Below are 20,202 nucleotides of genomic sequence, written 5' to 3' on the forward strand. Positions count from 1 at the left end.
GACCGACAGTAGTTGTGGCTGCATTTGTGGTCAGTGTAGTTACAGCTGCGGTTTCTGAAGTTGTAATGGTGGAATCTTTTGTTGTGGTTGCCACTGCTTCCGTGGCTGAAGCCAGATTGGTGCTGGCAATCGTGTTGGTTGGTGCTGTACTATTTGAAGTGGTTGAATCGGTGGTTTCCGTTACTGTGCTAACTGGAGCTGGAGTTGAGGTGGCTACCACTGTGGTTGTTGGAGCAAGAGTAGTGGCTGGAACGAAAATAGTTGTGGCAACACTTGTCATCACATGATTTGCAGTTATGGTTTCTGAATTTTTGGTAGTAGGGATTTGCGTTGTGGCGGTCACTGTTGTAGTTGATGGAGTAAGAGGGCTTTCTGTAATTCCGTTGGTTGGAGATGTACTGGTACTGTCTTCTGTTGAGGTGGTTGGATCTGAAGTGGTGGTATCTGAAGTTTTGGTGAACACTTTTGCAGGTGTTGGAGCCAGAGTGCTTTCTTTAATTGTGCTAGGTTGACTGAGAGTAGTTGTGGCTCCACTTGTGGTCGCAGGAGATACAGTTATGGTCTCTGAAGTTGGTGCGGTGGCTACTGGTGCTGTTCCTGGAACCTGAGTGGTTTCTGTACTTGTAGTAATTGTAGCTGGAGTTGAGGTGGACACTGTTGGAGCTGCAGTGGTTTCTACACTTGTGCTGGTTTGATCTACAGCAGTTGTGGCTGTGCTTGTGTACAGTCTATCTGCAGTCATAGTTTCTGAAGTAATAGTGAATGGAGATGGTGTTAAAGTGATCACTTTTGTTGGACCCAGAGTGGTTACTGTAGTTTTGCTGGTTGGAGGTGTAAGTGAAGTGGAAACCACTGTAGAAGCTTGAGCCAGAGTGGTCTCTGTAATTGCAGCTTTACTGGTGTTGCTCCCAATTGAACTGGTAAGATCTGAGGCGGTCATATCTGAAGTTGTGGTGCTTGGAACTGAAATTGTGGTGACCACAGTTGTGGGCGCTGGGACCCGAGTATTGTGTATAATTGTGCTTGTTGGATCTCGGGTATTCACGGCGACAGTTGAGGTCTCACCAGCCACTTTGGTGGATTCTGTGGCTACTGCTGTGATCACAGGAGTCAGAGTCATGTCTGTATCTGTATTGGTTTGACCTAAATTAGTTGTGGATTTACTTGTGTTAACAGGAGTTACAGTTGTTACTCCTGAAGTGGTAACTTGTGTTATGGTGGCCACTTTTGCAGTTGTTGGAGTTAGAATGGCGTCTATAGGTGGAACGATTGTCGTTGCATTTGAGGTGAATGCTGTTCCGATGTTTGGAGCTAGACTTGATTCTGTATTTGTGTTGGCTTTACCTGTGGGGGTGGGAGTTTGTGTTGATTCTGCAGCTGGAGCAAGAGTGGTTTGGATGATTGTACCAGTTGGATTTGACATGGTGCTGGTTACAGTCAAGGTCAACTGAGTCACACTAGTGTGCTCTGCAGTCATATTGGCCACTAATGAGATCAGTGGTGCTGGAGTGGTTTCTGTCGCAGTGCTGGTTTGACCTAGAGTAGTGATGGCGACATTTGTGGTTTCTGAGGTTGTGGGGTTTGGAACTTGTGTTGTGGCTCCTGGAGTCAGAGTAGATTCTGTAATTGCATTAATTGGAGAAAGTTTTGAGGTGCCCACTGCTGTTGTTTCAGCCAGAGGTGTTTCTGTATTTCTGCTGATTTGGCCTGAAGTAGTATTCAGAGCGCTTGTTGTAAGACCTAAAGTTGTCATATTTGAAGTTGTGCCTGATGACACTGTTGAGGGCAAGAGTGTTACTGTTTTTTCAGTCAAACTCGTTTCTGTATTTGTGCTGCCTTGACCCGGGGTAGCGCTAGCTGGACTTGTGATCATTGGGGCTACAGTTGCAATATTGGAAGTTGAGGAGACCAGTGTTCTCGTTGTTTCAGTAATTCTGCTGGTTGGAGGTAGAGTTGAAGTGTCCTCTGTTTCAGTCAATGGGGCTGGAGTGGTTTCTGTGTTTGAGCTGGTTTGACCTGGGGTAGAGTGGGCGGTATTTGTGTTCATAAGAGCTAGTGTTGATGCTTCTGAAGCTATGATGGTTACAGATGCAGGTGTGGTAACCCCTGTTGCAGTCGTTGAGCCCCGAGTGGTCTGTGTTATTGTCCTGGTTGGATTTGGAGTGGTGCTGGTGGTAGTTGAGGTCATATGAGCCAGGGTGGTAGTTTCTCCAGCTAAATGGGACACTGTTGTGCCTGCTGTAGCTGGGGTAGTGTCTGAATTTGTACTGGATTGACCTTGACTAACTGTGGCTGGATTTGTGGTCATTGTAGTTGTTATTTCTGAAGTAGGAATTGGAGTTGGAATTGGGGTGGCTGATGTTACATTCATTGGAGTCAGAGTTGTGGAAAAAGTTGTACTGGTTCTGCCTCCAGTTGAGGTGGTTGGAGCAAAAGTGGTGTCATCTGTGGTGGTTGGAGCAAAAGATGTGGTGACGACCGTTTTGGCTGTTGGAGCCACAGTGGTATCTGTAATTGTAATTTTACTAGTGTTGCTCCCAATTGAACTGGTTGGAGCTGAGGTGGTCATATCTGAAGTTGTGGTGCTTGCAACTGCAACTGTGGTAACCACAGTTGTGGTCGTTGGGACCAGAGTATTGTGTATAATTGTGCTTGTTGGATCTCGAGTATTCATGGCTACAGTTGAGGTCTCACTAGCCACTTTGGTGGTTTCTGCACTATTAGTGGCTACTGCTGTAATCGCAGGAGTAAGAGTAGTGTCTGCATCTGTATATGTTTGACCTAAATTAGTTGTGGATGTACTTGTGGTAACAGGAGTCACAGTTGTTATTCCTGAAGTGGTAAGTTGTGTTATAGTGGCCACTTCTGTTGCTGGAGTGAGAGTGTTATCTGTAAGTGGAACGATTGTAGCTGGATTTGAGGTGGATGGCATTTCAATGTTTGGAGCTAGACTTGATTCTGTATTTGTGCTGGCTTGACCAGTGGTTTGGATGATTGTACCAGTTGGATTTGACATGGTGCTGGCTACAGTCAAGGTCAACGGAGTCACACTAGTGTGCTCTGCAGTCATATTGGCCACTAATGAGATCAGTGGTGCTGGAGTGGTTTCTGTCTCAGTGCTGGTTTGACCTAGAGTAGTGATGGCGACATTTGTGGTTTCTGTGGTTGTGGGGTTTGGAACGTGTGTTGTGGCTCCTGGAGTCAGAGTAGATTCTGTAATTGCATTAATTGGAGTAAGTTTTGAGGTGCCCACTGTTGCTATTGTTGAATTTGGAATTTCTGTATTTGTGCTGATTTGAACTGGAGTATTGTCAGCTACACTTGTGGGTATAGGAGCTAGAGTTGTCACGTCTGAGGTTTTAGTGCTCGGAGCTAAAGTTGAGGGGATCACTGCTGCTGTTGTTTCAGCCAGAGGTGTTTCTGTATTTCTGCTGATTTGGCCTGAAGTAGTATTCACAGCGCTTGTTGTAAGACCTAAAGTTGTCGTATTTGAAGTTGTGCCTGATGACACTGTTGAGGGGACCAGTTTTATTGTTTTTTCAGTCAAACTTGTTTCTGTTTTTGTGCTGCCTTGACCCGGGGTAGCGCTAGCTGGACTTGTGATCATTGGGGCTACAGTTGCAATATTGGAAGTTGAGGAGACCAGTGTTCTCGTTGTTTCAGTAATTCTGCTGGTTGGAGGTAGAGTTGAAGTGGCCTCTGTTTCAGTCAATTGGGCTGGAGTGGTTTCTGTGTTTGAGCTGGTTTGACCTGGGGTGGAGTGGGCTGTATTTGTGTTCATAAGAGCTAGAGTTGATGCTTCTGAAGCTATGATGGTTACAGATGCAGGTGTGGTAACCTCTGTTGCAGTCGTTGAGCCCCGAGTGGTCTGTGTTATTGTGCTGGTTGGATTTGGAGTGGTGCTGGTGATAGTTGAGGTCATATGAGCCAGGGTGGTATTTTCTCCAGCTAAATGGGACACTGTTGTGCTTGCTGTAGCTGGAGTAGTGTCTGAATTTGTACTGGATTGACCTTGACTAACTGTGGCTGGATTTGTGGTCATTGTAGTTGTTATTTCTGAAGTAGGAATTGGAGTTGGAATTGGGGTGGCTGATGTTGCATTCATTTGAGTCAGAGTTGTGGAAAAAGTTGTACTGGTTCTGCCTCCAGTTGAGGTGGTTGGAGCAAAAGTGGTGTCATCTGTGGTGGTTGGAGCAAAAGATGTGGTGACGACCGTTTTGGCTGTTGGAGCCACAGTGGTATCTGTAATTGTAATTCTACTAGTGTTGCTCCCAATTGAACTGGTTGGAGCTGAGGTGGTCATATCTGAAGTTGTGGTGCTTGCAACTGCAACTGTGGTAACCACAGTTGTGGTCGTTGGGACCAGAGTATTGTGTATAATTGTGCTTGTTGGATCTCGAGTATTCATGGCTACAGTTGAGGTCTCACTAGCCACTTTGGTGGTTTCTGCACTATTAGTGGCTACTGCTGTAATCGCAGGAGTAAGAGTAGTGTCTGCATCTGTATATGTTTGACCTAAATTAGTTGTGGATGTACTTGTGGTAACAGGAGTCACAGTTGTTATTCCTGAAGTGGTAAGTTGTGTTATAGTGGCCACTTCTGTTGCTGGAGTGAGAGTGTTATCTGTAAGTGGAACGATTGTAGCTGGATTTGAGGTGGATGGCATTTCAATGTTTGGAGCTAGACTTGATTCTGTATTTGTGCTGGCTTGACCAGTGGTTTGGATGATTGTACCAGTTGGATTTGACATGGTGCTGGCTACAGTCAAGGTCAACGGAGTCACACTAGTGTGCTCTGCAGTCATATTGGCCACTAATGAGATCAGTGGTGCTGGAGTGGTTTCTGTCTCAGTGCTGGTTTGACCTAGAGTAGTGATGGCGACATTTGTGGTTTCTGTGGTTGTGGGGTTTGGAACGTGTGTTGTGGCTCCTGGAGTCAGAGTAGATTCTGTAATTGCATTAATTGGAGTAAGTTTTGAGGTGCCCACTGTTGCTATTGTTGAATTTGGAATTTCTGTATTTGTGCTGATTTGAACTGGAGTATTGTCAGCTACACTTGTGGGTATAGGAGCTAGAGTTGTCACGTCTGAGGTTTTAGTGCTCGGAGCTAAAGTTGAGGGGATCACTGCTGCTGTTGTTTCAGCCAGAGGTGTTTCTGTATTTCTGCTGATTTGGCCTGAAGTAGTATTCACAGCGCTTGTTGTAAGACCTAAAGTTGTCGTATTTGAAGTTGTGCCTGATGACACTGTTGAGGGCACCACTGTTACTGTTTTTCCAGCCAAAGTGGTTTCTGTATTTGTGCTGGCTTGACCCGGAGTAGAGCTAGCTGGACTTGTGATCATTGGGGCTACAGTTGCAATATTGGAAGTTGAGGAGACCAGTGTTCTCGTTGTTTCAGTAATTCTGCTGGTTGGAGGTAGAGTTGAAGTGGCCTCTGTTTCAATCAATTGGGCTGGAGTGGTTTCTGTGTTTGAGCTGGTTTGACCTGGGGTGGAGTGGGCTGTATTTGTGTTCATAAGAGCTAGAGTTGATGCTTCTGAAGCTATGATGGTTACAGATGCAGGTGTGGTAACCTTTGTTGCAGTCGTTGAGCCCCGAGTGGTCTGTGTTATTGTGCTGGTTGGATTTGGAGTGGTGCTGGTGATAGTTGAGGTCATATGAGCCAGGGTGGTATTTTCTCCAGCTAAATGGGACACTGTTGTGCTTGCTGTAGCTGGAGTAGTGTCTGAATTTGTACTGGATTGACCTTGACTAACTGTGGCTGGATTTGTGGTCATTGTAGTTGTTATTTCTGAAGTAGGAATTGGAGTTGGAATTGGGGTGGCTGATGTTGCATTCATTTGAGTCAGAGTTGTGAAAAACGTTGTACTGGTTCTGCCTCCAGTTGAGGTGGTTGGAGCAAAAGTGGTGTCATCTGTGGTGTTGGGAGCAAAAGATGTGGTGATGACCGTTTTGGCTGTTGGAGCCAGAGTGGTATCTGTAATTGTAATTCTACTAGTGTTGCTCCCAATTGAACTGGTAGGAGCTGAGGTGGTCATATCTGAAGTTGTGGTGCTTGGAACTGGAACTGTGGTAACCACAGTTGTGGTCGTTGGGACCAGAGTATTGTGTATAATTGTGCTTGTTGGATCTCGAGTATTCATGGCTACAGTTGAGGTCTCACTGGCCACTTTAGTGGTTTCTGCACTATTAGTGGCTACTGCTGTAATCGCAGGAGTAAGAGCAGTGTCTGCATCTGTATATGTTCGACCTAAATTAGTTGTGGATGTACTTGTGGTAACAGGAGTCACAGTTGTTATTCCTGAAGTGGTAAGTTGTGTTATAGTGGCCACTTCTGTTGCTGGAGTGAGAGTGTTATCTGTAAGTGGAACGATTGTAGCTGGATTTGAGGTGGATGGCATTTCAATGTTTGGAGCTAGACTTGATTCTGTATTTGTGCTGGCTTGACCCATGGTGGTGGGAGTTTGTGTTGATTTTGTGGTTGGAGCAAGAGTGGTTTGGATGATTGTACCAGTTGGATTTGACATGGTGCTGGCTACAGTTGAGGTCAACGGAGTCACACTAGTGTGCTTTGCAGTCATATTGGCCACTAATGAGATCAGTGGTGCTGGAGTGGTTTCTGTCTTAGTGCTGGTTTGACCTAGAGTAGTGACGGCCACACTTGTGGTTTTTGCAGCTGTGGGGGTTGGAGTTTGTGTTGTGGTGGCCACTGTTGTGGCTCCTGGAGTCAGATTGGATTCAGTAATTGTATTAATTGGGGTGAAAACTGAGTTGGGCACTGTTGATATTGGTGGAGTTGAAATTTCTGTATTTGTGCTGATTTGAACTGGAGTACTGTCAGTTACACTTGTGGTTATAGGAGCTGTAGTTGTCTTGTCTGAAGTTTTAGTGCCCGGAGCTAAAGTTGAGGGGATCACTGCCACCATTGTTTCAGCCAGAGGGGTTACTGTATTTCTGCTAATATGGACTAAAGTAGTGTTCACAGCACTTGTTTTTGTTGTATTTGAGGTTGTGCTGGATGACACTGTTGAGGGCACCACTGTTACTGTTTTTCCAGCCAAAGTGGTTTCTGTATTTGTGCTGGCTTGACCCGGAGTAGAGCTAGCTGGACTTGTGATCATTGGGGCTACAGTTGCAATATTGGAATTTTTTGTGGATGGAGCGGAAATTGAGGGCACCAGTGTCATTGTTGTTTCAGCCAGAGTGATTTCAGTAATTGTGTTGGTCGTAGGTGGAGTTGAAGTGGCCTCTGTTTCAGTCATTGGTGCTGGAGGGAAGGTTTCTGTATTTGAGCTGGTTTGACCTGGAGTAGAGTGGGCTGTATTTGTGTTCATAAGAGCTGAAGTAGATGCTTCTGAAGTTGTGATTGTTACAGATGCAGGTGTGGTAACCTCTGTTGCAGTCATGGGACCCCAATGGGTTTGTGTGATGGTGCCGGTTGGATTTGGAGTGGTGCTGGCTTCAGCTGAGGTCGTATGAGTCACACTGGTGGTTTCTGTAGATATGGTGGTCAATGTCTTGGTTGTTAGAGGAGTAATAGTGTCTGTATTTGTGTTGGAGAGAGCCGTACTGGTTCTGCCACCAGTGGAAGTGGTTGGAGCTGACGAGGTAATATCTAAAGTTGTGATTGTTGGATCTGGATTTATTGTGACCACTGCTACAGTTTTTGGAGTGGTTTCTGTATTTGTTTTGGTTTGACCTGAATTAGTGGTACCTGGACTTGTGGTCAGAGGAGCTACAGTTGTTTTATCTGATGTTGTGATGGCTGTAGATGGAATTGTGGTAGCTATTGTTTCATGAATTGGAGGCAAATTGGTTTGTATGTCTGTAGTTGTTTGATTTGGAGTGGTGCTGGTGATAGTTGAGGTCATATGAGCCAGGGTGGTAGTTTCTCCAGCTAAATGGGACACTGTTGTGCTTGCTGTAGCTCTAATAGAGTCGGAATGTGTGCTGGATTGACCTTGAGTAACTGTGGCTGGACTTGTGGACATTGTGGTTGTTATTTCTGATGTTGTAAGTATTGGAATTGGAGTTAAGGTGGCCATTGCTCCAGTCATTGGAGTCAGAGTTGTGGAAAGACTTACACTGGTTTTGCCTCCAATTGAAGTGGTTGGAGCAAAAGGGGTGTCATCTATTGTGGTTGGAGCAAAAGATGTGGTGACGACCATTTTGGCTGTTGGAGCCAGAGTGGTATCTGTAATTGTACTAACTGGAGTTGGAGATGAGGTGGTCACAGTTGTTATTGTTGGAGCCAGAGTGGTTTCTGTATTTGTACTGGTTTGACCTGGAGTAGTGCTAGCTGGACTTGTGATCATTGGGGCTACAGTTGCAATTGTGGAAGTTTTGGTGGATGCATCTGAAGTCGAGGGGACCAGCGTTGCTGTTATTTCAGCCAGAGTGATTTCTGTAATTGTGCTGGTTGGAGGTAGAGCTGAAGTGGCCTCTGTTTCGGTCAATGGGGGTGGAGTCGTTTCTGTATTTGAGCTGGTTGAATCAACATTCCTTGGTGCTGAAGTGAAGGTTTCTGAAGTTTTGGTGGATGCATCTGAAGTTGAGGGTACCAGTGTTGCTATTATTTCAGCCAGAGTGATTTCTGTAATTGTGCTGGTTGGAGGTAGAGCTGAAGTGGCCTCTGTTTCTGTCAGTGGGGGTGGAGTGGTTTCTGTATTTGAGCTGGTTTGACCTGGAGTAGAGTGTGCTGCATTTGTGGTCATAAGAGCTAGAGTTGTTGCGTCTGAAATTGTGATGGTTACAGGTGCAGATGTGGTAACCTCTGTTGCAGTCATTGGACTCCGAGTGGTTTGTGTTATTGTGCTGGTTGGATTTGGAGTGGTGTTGACTGCAGCTGACGCCGTTTGAGACACGCTGGGGGTTTCTGTAGGTATGGTGGTCAATGTCTTAGTTGTTAGAGGAAGAGAAATGTCTGTAACTGTGCTGGATGAAGCCATACTGGTTGTTCTCCCAGTGGAAGTGGCTGGAGCTGTTGGGGAAATATCTGAAGTTGTGTTGGTTTGAGCAAAAAGTGGAATAGTGAGAGTGAATTCCTCCTTTGTGTTCATTTGGCCTCGCGTAGTGGTAGGTGGACTTGCGGTCAGAGGAGCTACAGTTAAATTATCTGACGTTGTGATGGCATTCATTCGGACCACACTTGGCTCCGTAATTCTTCTGGTTGAATCCACGGTCATTGTGACCATCGCTGTGGTTGCTGGAGCTGGACTATCTTCTGTAGTGATAGATACACTTGAAGATGTGGTTGCTGTACCTTCAGATGAGGTCATAGTTATGTTTGATCCTTAATTAACAAATAATATGACAGTAATTAATAAAACTAAACAAAGTGAGTAAAACCGCTAAATGATAAATTTATCTCATATGATGACTTTTACTATAGAGCAATAAAACCATTACTTATTCTCTATTTGTAGTATATGTCAGTTCTGTATTAGAATATAAAATGTATCCAATTGTTAAAACAACAATCGAAAAAATCAGAAACCTCTTTCTGTTCTGTAACCATGAGGCTTTGCTTGCTTTGTGTTTGGTGCTATTGTCTCGCTCAGAGATGGCTGGCAGGTTGAAGTGCATCAGTTTTCTATCTGTGATTTGTTATGATCTTCAGGTATATGAATGTGTTTTTTTCAATGTTAACATCAATCTAAACATTTCCTGCAATTATATAACTGATATTGCTTCAGAGCAATAATGTAATTATTTTTTCCACATTGTAGTTGAGTTTTAAGATGTGAAACAGTGGAACCTGATGCTGTCTGCAAACTGATTCCTGTTAATGCTCCCATTTATGATTGAAACATGAAATTAATGAATGAAGGAAACATCATTCTGGCAGTCAGTGTCAGTTTGAAATTTACACCATTAATGAGCCACATCAATCATGTTTAAAATTAATCCTCATCTATTTTTAAGGTCATAGATAACCATTTTTAGTCCAACATTTGTTTTGTATTGATTGGAGGAAATTTAATACTTGAAAATAATGTTATTTTGTTGCACTAGATGAATAGCAGAGGGTAATATTTGGTCAATATCAAATGTAAAACTACTGTTTACCTTCAGAGTACTGTTCCATTTTAGTTTGACATTATTAGACACTTGAGAAAGTAAAATATAAACAAGGAAAGCCATCAAAACCTTTCTTGTGAAGAATCTTGCAATTAAGTTTTACCTTGAACAGAGGATGAATGTAAATATCCCATCAAAAATATCCAATAAACAGCCATCTTCTCCATGAAAAACTGGTGTTACTTGTCAGTAGTCCAGCCACAGATAACGTTTGTCTGAGATTGTACATTCCATTCAGGGTTTTTTTTTTTGGAAATTACTCCTCCCTCGGCTTTAAAGGGAGTAACAAGGCTCTGGTGAGACTGGGCACCGTCATATAACCTGAAAAACTAGGTTGGTCAAAGTCACAGATGTATACAAAATACATGGCACTAAAACCATATCATAAAGCACATGGTAGATATAGCAATGGCTGGATGTACGATAAACCCATTCGCTTACTGGCTGTCAGGAGTCCAACTTGAGCCTGTGAGACATGTAAAAAAAAAAATGAACATGTTTGCACAACAATGCTTCATTGTCGTACTGGAAAAATCTTACATGCCATTTCTGTCAAATGGGATTCTGTTAGGTAAAATTACAAAGAACCTTCATCAAGTTTGGAACAAGTTTTGTTTCAGGTGACTTATTCATTAAGTACAGTTCCTATTCGCTGGTTTCATTTTTGTTGACTCTATTCTACATTATTTGTTTTTAACTCACTACTAAAGTGAACTGAGGTTAGGTGATTGCACACATTTTATTTTCCAGATATCTTGAATTTTGTTTTGACGTAGCCTCAAAACAATTTTCTGTTGTTCAGGTTCAAGTGACAATAGCTGTTGTGGAGGTGTGTGATACCTGAGTGATCTGTAGTTACTGTTGTCACTGCTTTGCTTGAATCAACAAGATGAAAACTGTAAGCTCAACAAATAAAAATTAAATAAAATTTAACAAGGGTCTTGTGCAACCATTGGTTGTCGGTCCAATGACTTGGAAAAGGTTTTCTCTCCCTGAGCATTTATTCTTGTAAGTCAGTGCAAACTGATAATACAGTAATATTGAAATATATTCATTCATGAAGCATTTCTCAAAAGACAGTGGCAAAGTGTTTTACAGAATAAAACACTTCATGTTTATTCTGTAAAATGTTTTATAAATGTGAAATATTTTATATTTCACATTCAGAAAAATGTAAATATATAAAAAAAAATTAAAAACACAAAAAACTTGGAAAACCTGAGTGAATTCCTGCCTTTAAGAGCTCATGTATCTTCTTTCTTTTTAAATGTTTACAACTTCAAAAGTAGAAAAAAACTATTGAACTTGATTGTTGTTTATTCTTTAATTGCTTTAAAACGACCACATATTTAATGACTGTTTTAAAACGCATTTCACAGACGCAAATAGTATTTCGTACACGGAAGAGGAGCAGACGAGCAAAAATCAGCCTTCAGTTCCTAGATGTGTTTCACCGGACCTTTTAAGTGTAACACATCTTGCGCATGCGTACTCGTCCATATGTGTTATTCTCGGAGTGTGAGTAACGCTAACAGGTTGAGTTTGCAGCCAAAGCGCAGTTTTGCGCATGTTAAACGATAGTTGTGTATTGCGAAATCAATTAAATTCACAGATTTAAAATAATAAGAACTATTGCGAGTTTTTAAAGATTAGCCAACATTATCATGACGAACCAGTGTTAGCTAGCTAGCTAGCTAGCTAAAAATGCATTGCTAACAACGTCACATCCATACTACCTTATTTATGATTCAGTTTTCTAAATAATCCAATGTTTTACGACTCGATACACAACTCTGACAGATTGAAGTGCCTCCTAGAGAGAAATTAAATTGTCTCTACAACAAGGAAAATGTCACATTTGTTAAATTTGGGCTAGCTTGAGCTAACCTATGGCTTCAACAGGCTGCTCCAGATATACCTCGTGTTGTGATGTGACTGTAGTCCTCTGAAAATGGACAGAGATTTGTTGAGGCAGTGTCTGGCCTATCACGGAGAACCATTACTCAACAAACTGAATTGTGAGCAGACAGAAAACCCAGACTTCCAGGCTGTGGTGTCGGATTTGGGCAAGACCACGTATGAGAGGTAAGTGTGCAAGGTCTGATGTCAGCTTTCACAAGTTCACAAGCCTCCCCCATCCACTCTTGTTACCCCTTAACTATTTAAAAAATTGGTATGCATTGGAGTTGGCAATGAATTTCTGCAAGAACTCAGCGTTTTCCTCTCCTTCATTTTTTTGAAATGTGTGTTTTTTGAGTAGTAATGGTGATGGACGTGGGAACCCGCTGGTAGAGCAGTTCATCGCCAGGAAGGCTGATATCCTGTTCTGTCCGACATGGAAAACTGCCACCCATCAAGAAGAGGACTACGAGGAGGAGGAAGAGGCGGCAGGTTTGTGTGGATTCAGTCTCACCTCTGGTTCTGTTCACAGCAAACTCTGAAAAATATTCCTTTTGTAAAGATTTCTATCGATCTTGAGCCACTTCTACATCTACTTCTGTCAAAGTTTGTTAAAATAGAAAAACATGTTGATTCTGACAGATGGTGGTGTGTGATTTGCAGCTTAACGTCTGTGGTGTCAGTGTATACAGTTCGTGTTGAAGGCAGTGAAATGCATCTTTGCTTTCCCAGAGCCTTGTGCCGTCATGCCGCCGTTGGAGTTATTCATGGAGGTGTCTTTCGAGGAAAGAAGAGCCATGCTGTACAGGGACTTGGAAAGAGGAGATATTGTGGTGGGAAGGATCAACAACATACGAGAATACGGTTTCTTTCTCACTCTGCTTTGCACGGCAGTTGGACTAAAGAGAGACATAGAAGACCTGGAGCTGTCGGTAAGTCGACCAGCTAAATCTGTTGGATGTTCTTCAACTACGTTGGATCAGATCAAAACCAATGAGACACCTACCGTTAATGTAAAAACATTTGTATGCATTGCATAACTTGGTTTTTTTTTTTATTTGTCACAACCGCCTGCCTGATGGATCAAAACAAAACGTGTGAACGCCGTCCACATTTTCAAACAATTGTGTGACACATACAGAAACACGTACATCAGTTTTCCTGCAGTTTCATGTGACAACCATTTAGTTTGTGACCTCTTAGCGGCTAGCTCGCTACCCGATACCATCCTTCCCCTTTCCAACTGTTTCCTGACTTTACACAGCTATTGTTTAACAACGGCTCAAGTGTCCCCCCCCAAAAAATTAAATGTTATTAAATCTTAATTTTCCTTTTCTTTTGTATGCACAGGCTCTGTGTCATATCAAAGAAATTCCCTCCACTGGCAGCCATGATGATCCTCTGTCCTACTACCAGATCGGGGACTTTATCAGAGGTTAGTGTCTGTTGGATTTGTCTGTAACACCCAAACTTCTTTGGAGGTTTTTTGAGTTTATGCTTTGGTAGCTTCTCACTCGCGCAGCTTCTATTATTTCAGCTACATCAGAGGCACCGATGCAAATAAACAAAGCTACGTGTGTTTTTATCGCTACAGAGTTCATTATCATCAGACATGATGCTACGTCATGAAATGAGTTCTACTGTTTGGCTTGTTCTTGTCATGACGGAGGTTAAAATCATTTCATGTCAGACCTTTTCAGATGAATTAAGGCCTTCCTCGTTGTATTGCAAAGAACCGTGCAGTGTTTTGTTAACTGATTTGGTTTCAAAGTCAGGTATGAATCTTGCATTGTTCTGTAATCACACACTGTGACCAATGCACAACCGTTTAGTTTGGTAGTTGTTTTTGCTCTCCCTCTGTACGATACCAGTTTCTAACTTGGTAGCTGGACATGTGAATGATGATTGTGGCTAATTAATGTTGCACATCGATTATTTTTTTATTTATTCTTGTTTTTTCATCTCCCATCTTCTGTACATTCTCCTTTTATAGCTGCAGTGAAAGATATTGACCGTTACCAGGAGAAAATCACAGTTTCCCTCCTGCAGGCTTCTGTTTCTCCCAGACTGCAACACGTCAAACTGGGAGTCGTTGCCCGGGAGGAGCTTCCTGTCCATTACAGGTAAGTACACAATGTGACATGACAACACACTCAACAAAGGTGTGTTTAAACACACAACATGTGAAAAGAATGAATAATGAATGGCAGCAGTGTTTCTCTGTCAGCTACATATTCAGCTGATTTCATTTTTGACTGAAAAGAAAGTAAAGACATCCTCTCCTCTCCTCTTAGTCGTAGCGTTCGCGCAGCCGCAGACTCCAGCGAGACATACGAGCGGATACTGATGGGTTGCCATGGTTACCACAACCCTTCTGTAGTGGACTACCTGCTGGATAAGGTGGGAATTAGCGACACCCGCCCACCCTCGGCAATGAGAGGACTACAAAGGTAAAGACATCAGCAGACGCTTCACTGGAAGAACATTTGTGGTCTAATCAGGAGTGTAGGGATCGATCGGGGATCGCAAGAAGTCTTCTATCATCTAGTCAACAATTCTTTTATTTCCTTGATCGTCTGTTTGAGGTTTAGTGAAAACAAATTTAAGTCTGCACTGTTTTGTTTGACGCACGGAAGGCATTTGAAAACCAAACGACAAACCGTGAAACACAGAATTATGGGAGGGTTTTAGTTTTAGAATTGATTTTAGTCTCTGTTAGCTCAGTGTTTTTCATCACTTTAATATCTATCATCATCTTTTCTCCACAGTAAACTTTTCCAAGAGGAGGATTTTGCCTCCGTGATCAGGAAGAAACAGTCTGCATCGTGGGCCTTGAAGTGGTAAAAATAAAATTTAAACTTTGACCTCAGAGAGTTTCAAATCATCCTGATTCACCTTCAGCGTCTCTTTGTTCACTGTTTCTGACATCACTGACATCACCTCGTCTGTCTGCGGTCTCTTAGTGTCCGTGCAGGCGTGGACCACTTCAAACATGGCCGACACGTGGAAGCCATGAATGAATACAACAAGGCCTTGGATATCGACACTAATAACGTGGAAGCTCTGGTGGCACGAGGAGCTCTGTGAGTGTCCTGTTACCCAACCTGCTAACGGGGTTTTTTGTTTCTTCAGTTTCTCTTCCACCTTAGACTTTGCAATCCTCCCTAATGCATCTCCAGTGATCGGATTCTCTCTGCGTCTCTGATTTTAACTCACAGGTACGCTAACAAAGGTAGCATTGTGAAAGCTATAACGGACTTTGAGCTGGCTCTGGAGAACTGTCCAGATCACCGCAACGCCAAGAAGTATCTGTGCCAGACGCTGGTGGAGCGAGGAAAGCAGTGAGCAGCAGAGCCTTTGATATTCAGTGATACAGCTGTGAAATTCATTACATCTGGTACTGATCTGTGTGTGTTTGTTTGTGTGTGTGTGTGTGTGCGTGTGTGTGCCTGTGTGTGTGTGTGTGTGTGTGTGTGTGTGTGTGTGTGTGTGTGTGTGTATCTAGGCTGGAAGAACAGGAGAAACTTGTGACAGCGGAGGGTTTGTACAGAAGAGCTCTGTCTCTCGATGATTTGAACCTGGAGGCGCAGGAAGCTCTTCACAAGATCACAGAAACGATACAGGTGAGGAGCCACAACACACACACACACACACACACACACACAGACATGGAGTCAGCGGGGATGAAGCCTTATTTGTTTTTGAACTTTGATATTAAACTAGTCTGTGGTTTGTAATACTGATGAAGTGTTTTCGTGTGTGTGTGTGTCTGCGACCCTGCGACGCTGCCCTTTGACCCTCCGACTGCCACGGTCTTGTCACCTGCTCTGTGGGGGGGGTGAAAAAAATAAACTGCACCCTGACGACGACTCCTCCCCTGGACGCTGTGGTGCGTTGTGTCCCTGGTATCACTACGGTAACGTTGAACCCTTCTCTATGTCGATGGGGAACAAACACTCTCTCTTTCCTCTGCATATCCATCCGTACCTCTGTCCATCTATCCTGTTGCTATGCCAACCACGTCCTTCTTGCATTACGCCACTTCTTTGGTGAATAAATCGCTTTCTGCTTTTTCTTCGATCATTTTGTCATTGGTGTTATTTTGTTGTGACGCCCTTCTCATGCCTTCGGCTTCCCAAACCCCCCCTGCATACGTTTTTAATTTAACACGAATGACTGAATCGATGAACCAACGCCTCGGGTCTTTGGCCTTTTATGTGTTTGAATGTCTCTGTGGACTTTTTGCCTGCCAATATCACGTCTTGCCTCGCCTCGCCTGACTAACGTAAAGAAATCGATTCGCCTGCGAGAAGAGGCGCTGGCGAAGGAGCAGGTGAAAGCTTCCAGCAGCCAGACCAGCGCCGACAAATTGCGTAAGATCTTAAAAGAAGAGAAGAGGTGAGTTTGCTCTGATCTTTTCAAGGTTAAATTCAGACTCGCCCCCATAACGATGGAAAATCGGGAGGGGGTGACATTTTGCAGTCGGAAAAGCATTCTGGAGCCACAGTGAAACAGTGCTTTAGCATTTCCGAGATCAGCTGATGCACGGTAACGTGTGCAAAAAAGCTGTAGATCCGATGGAGACGGATCTAAGATTTGCATTGATTCCAGGTTCTTGTTGAAAATGTGAAAATTCTGCAACACTGTTTCGCTGTGATGCTTTCAAGATGTTTTGTCCACAAAGTCATTTTTTACCTGAGTTTAGAAGATAAAACCGGAGTTATTCAAAAAATGATCATCTCAGAATGTCAGCATCAAAATCTTCAGTAAATGTCTCTTGCAGGATGAAGAAAAAACGCAAGAGGTCGGCCTCTTCCTCTTCGTCATCCTCTGCTTCCTCCAGGAGGAGCTACTCCTCCTCGTCCTCTTCCTCCTCTCGCAGGAGATCGAAAAAGAAGAAAAAGAAGAAGAGGGGAAGTAAGCACCATCGCAGGATCTCCTCACGGGAGAGCAGGAGGAGTAAGGAGGGTAAGAGCGAGAGAGACAGGAAGGAGGAAGAGGAGGAGGAGGAGGAGTGGTGTCCTGCACCTCCCAACACCTCTGCCACCTTTCTCAATCAGAAAGGAGTCCTGGCGTTTGGAGAGAGTGATGAGTATGAGGCAGAGGAGAAGGATGCTGATGAGAGAAGGATCAGTCGGCTCTATTCTCTGTCAGCAGCTTCAAATGACGAGGATTCGGACTCGTCACGCAGGGTGAGGAGGAAGAGGAGGGACAGCGAGGGGAAGCAGGGGAGGAGACGCGACAACAGTGTGAGCAGAAGCCCTGAAAGAGGGGAGAGGAGTGGAGAAAGGAAGGAGAAAAGCAGGGAGAGAGGGAAGGAGGACAGCAGGAGGTGGAGAGTAGACGAGCAAAGGAGGAGGAAAGTGTCTTCCTCCTCCACAGAGTCGGAGTATTCACGGAAATCTAGTATCAAATCTGAATATTTGGGGAACTCCGGCTCTGCATCCAAACATTCAGAGGGTAGGATGAGACACGACTCCTTTAGGAGGAACTCCTTTGAGGGCAGCAGGTACGAGAGGAGAGGCCAGGAGGAGAATCAGAGGGAAGGAGAAGCAAAAGGAGAGGAGTGGGGGAAAGGGAAAGCAGAGGAAGAGAGCAGGTCAGAGGGAGGAAACCCGTGCGGAGCTCAGGAGCAGAGGGGTCTGACCTCCACGCCAGGAGGAGGAGGAGGAGCTAAAAAAAACCTCCCTACCAACTTGTTGGACATTTTTAATCAGATCGCCCAGTTTGAGAAGGAGAAGGGAGTCAGGCCAAAATGACGACACAAGCTAAAACCCAGACTGAGCCCGATACTAGTGAAACGATCCTGCTGACTTTCATTTTATTTTGAAAGGTTCTTTCTCCTCCTGTCGCCAGCAGTTACCAACGTTCAGTACAAATATTAAAATGTTCAAAAACCGTTCTTGTGTTCACGTCACCGTCACTGCCTATATTTACGACCTGTCGCTTTTACGTTTCTGTTGTCAACAGCCTGACTGTTAATCATTCTTCTGGCAATGAATCCAACACGTTCTGCAAACAGTCAGTAAAAACAATAAAGCGTTGAAATATCAAAGGTGGATGTTGTTGTGTTGTTTTTTTAAGGGTTAGGGGTTTTTTCTTTTCAACAAACTGGGAACTGATGCCTAAAGATGTTTCCGTCAACAGAATAATCCATGTATGTGTGAGTTATCTATTTGAAGAAACAGGAATAAAGTTGTTTAATTCCAACAAAAAAAAGCAACGATATGAAAATTTAAACTCAACAATGAGCCTCATAACGCTTAACTAGTGATGACAGAAAGCCTTTCACCAAAATAATACATTTTCTGAATTATACTCACTATAAAAGAGAATTATTTGGAAATTATTGTAAATTAAAACCTTGAGAAATGTTTCTTCTTAAGCGTCTGAATATCTTATTTCCATCTGAGCTCTTCTTGAATTGCTGCCTCATGATTCTAAAATTTATCACTGCTTATATAAAACTCTTCAGACAATAAAGGCCCTTAGATCCACGTGATGCTGGAAGGACTGGGTGAGGTTTTGCTGCAGAGAGTCAAAAAGTTTTAAGTCAACGGTTGCAAAGAGCTTGCACATTCGTCATCACGCTCCCTGAAAACCTCCGGTCAAATTCAGTGATGGAAATATTTTTCCGTGGGGTTTTTTCCGAGCGACTCACAGGATGGCCGACACACCCACCAGAGAGAAGAGATGTTTCTGTCCCCTCTGGCTCAGTAGCATAGTTTGAAGAGGCTTCATTTTCCAGCAGGATTTTGATCCTGAACACGCGTGGAAGCTGCTGTGTGCCGGGCCTTTTTGAAGTCCAGGGAAGGGCGAGTGCTGCTGGCTTGTGTGGATTTCCCTCCACATTGGCCAGGCCCAGACCTAAGTGGAGAAAATTGGTCCGAAAGTGAAAAGTGTGAACAGAGCAGCATCACAAGGCCCTGATCTGGGACACTTTCAAAGGGCTTTGACAGCCGGTGTATTAGAGCATGTTTGAGTCGTAGCATCCAGCCACAGAGGGAATGTTTCTGAGTCTACGTTTTTAAGATAGAACCACGATCTTAAGAGCCGTGCTAACGTTAAAGGCTGTCCTGTGTGCAGTTTAGGCCTCTGTGCTGGTCCAGATTGAAATTCTTCAGCAGATTGACTTGAATGTTTGTAGATACTTCATGGTCTCCAGGGGGTGAAGGACTTTCATAAGCGCCGTCGTTTTTATTACTGTATTAATATCTCAACAGCTAGTATTTGGTGCAGACATTGGATGTCGACCAGACTTTGATTGCAGCATCATTATCGGGTCAGCCTCATCTCACTTTAGCTCTAAGTATGAAAATTTTAAATTCTAATGTTAAATTTATAAAATTTGTATTTTTCCTGCTTCTATTTTATTTGATAAAAACCAATGCGGGTCAGCATCCCAAGAAGACGAGATGACGGAATTTCAGGTGAAGTGAAAATCCTGCACAAAGGTAGAAGAGTTATAAGAAAGGAGATATTTGTGATACTGGAAAAAGATTTCAGTGAACTGGCCCTTTAAGAAGAACTGGGTTGGTTTTTGTAAATGCCGTAGTTTCAGTCGTATCACATTTTTGATGGAATCTATTTTTGAAGAGGTTTGAACCATGAGCTGACTTTTGCCGGCCATCTGGATCAGGTGTTCCTCAGGGACTAAATTGAAAAAGAGCGCCTTCAGATTCTCACCAACAGGGGCCAGCGGTCTGTGGAGGAGTTTGGCTCCATTACGTATAGAAAACACTTCCAGTCTTATACTTTTTGAAACGCTGAACCACGTTTGTGTGAAACTTTCTCGTGTTATTCCCGGGTTGCCTGAACTCACCCACTTGTCTCCTCCTTTACCAAATTAAAGCCCACAGAAGCTGCGTGGCTTATTTGGTGCTTTAAGCTTCTTGGAGTCACACATTTAATTAAATAACTGGACACACACACACTGGAGGCTGCGCGACCAGCCGTGCGTTACTCCGTACCAAAGTAGCTTACTCTGGGCTTAGCTGTCAACCTCTGGCTTTTCCTCTCCATCATTACTGGTCCCATCATCAGCGATGGAGTGGAGAGGCTGCACGTCCCAGTCTATCCAGTTAGGGCAGATTAACCATTAATATACAGGCAGTAGTCGTCTAATGCTGTACGCTCTGTCCCCTCCGGATCTGGTCCTTCCTGTCTCAGACGCCTGACATCTTAATCTTCACACACTGACTACAGGAGACCCTCCAGTTACTCC

General features: G+C 43.7%; 2 protein-coding genes across 2 annotated transcripts; one reads left to right on the forward strand and one right to left on the reverse strand.

Annotated features, from left to right (window-relative positions):
* Nucleotides 1–5,049: 5,049 nt before the first annotated feature.
* On the reverse strand, nt 5,050–8,044 carry LOC137599464 (salivary glue protein Sgs-3-like). The gene is made up of 4 exons (XM_068320418.1): nt 7,699–8,044; nt 6,640–6,720; nt 5,485–5,682; nt 5,050–5,054 (listed from the first exon to the last, which is right to left on the reverse strand). Exons 1-4 carry the CDS (start codon nt 8,042–8,044, stop codon nt 5,050–5,052), a joined length of 630 nt encoding a protein of 209 aa, XP_068176519.1.
* A 3,525-nt stretch (nt 8,045–11,569) lies between these two features.
* On the forward strand, nt 11,570–18,033 carry ttc14 (tetratricopeptide repeat domain 14). The gene is made up of 12 exons (XM_068319378.1): nt 11,570–12,164; nt 12,340–12,470; nt 12,711–12,910; nt 13,329–13,413; nt 13,972–14,101; nt 14,273–14,428; nt 14,747–14,818; nt 14,942–15,061; nt 15,197–15,319; nt 15,484–15,601; nt 16,270–16,376; nt 16,762–18,033. The coding sequence occupies exons 1-12, from the start codon at nt 12,031–12,033 to the stop codon at nt 17,735–17,737; spliced, it is 2,352 nt and encodes a 783-aa protein (XP_068175479.1). The 5' UTR covers nt 11,570–12,030; the 3' UTR covers nt 17,738–18,033.
* The last annotated feature ends 2,169 nt before the right edge of the window (nt 18,034–20,202 follow it).

Source organism: Antennarius striatus, chromosome 7 (assembly GCF_040054535.1).
Source record: "Antennarius striatus isolate MH-2024 chromosome 7, ASM4005453v1, whole genome shotgun sequence".
In the NCBI taxonomy this organism is placed as follows: Eukaryota; Metazoa; Chordata; class Actinopteri; order Lophiiformes; family Antennariidae; genus Antennarius; species Antennarius striatus.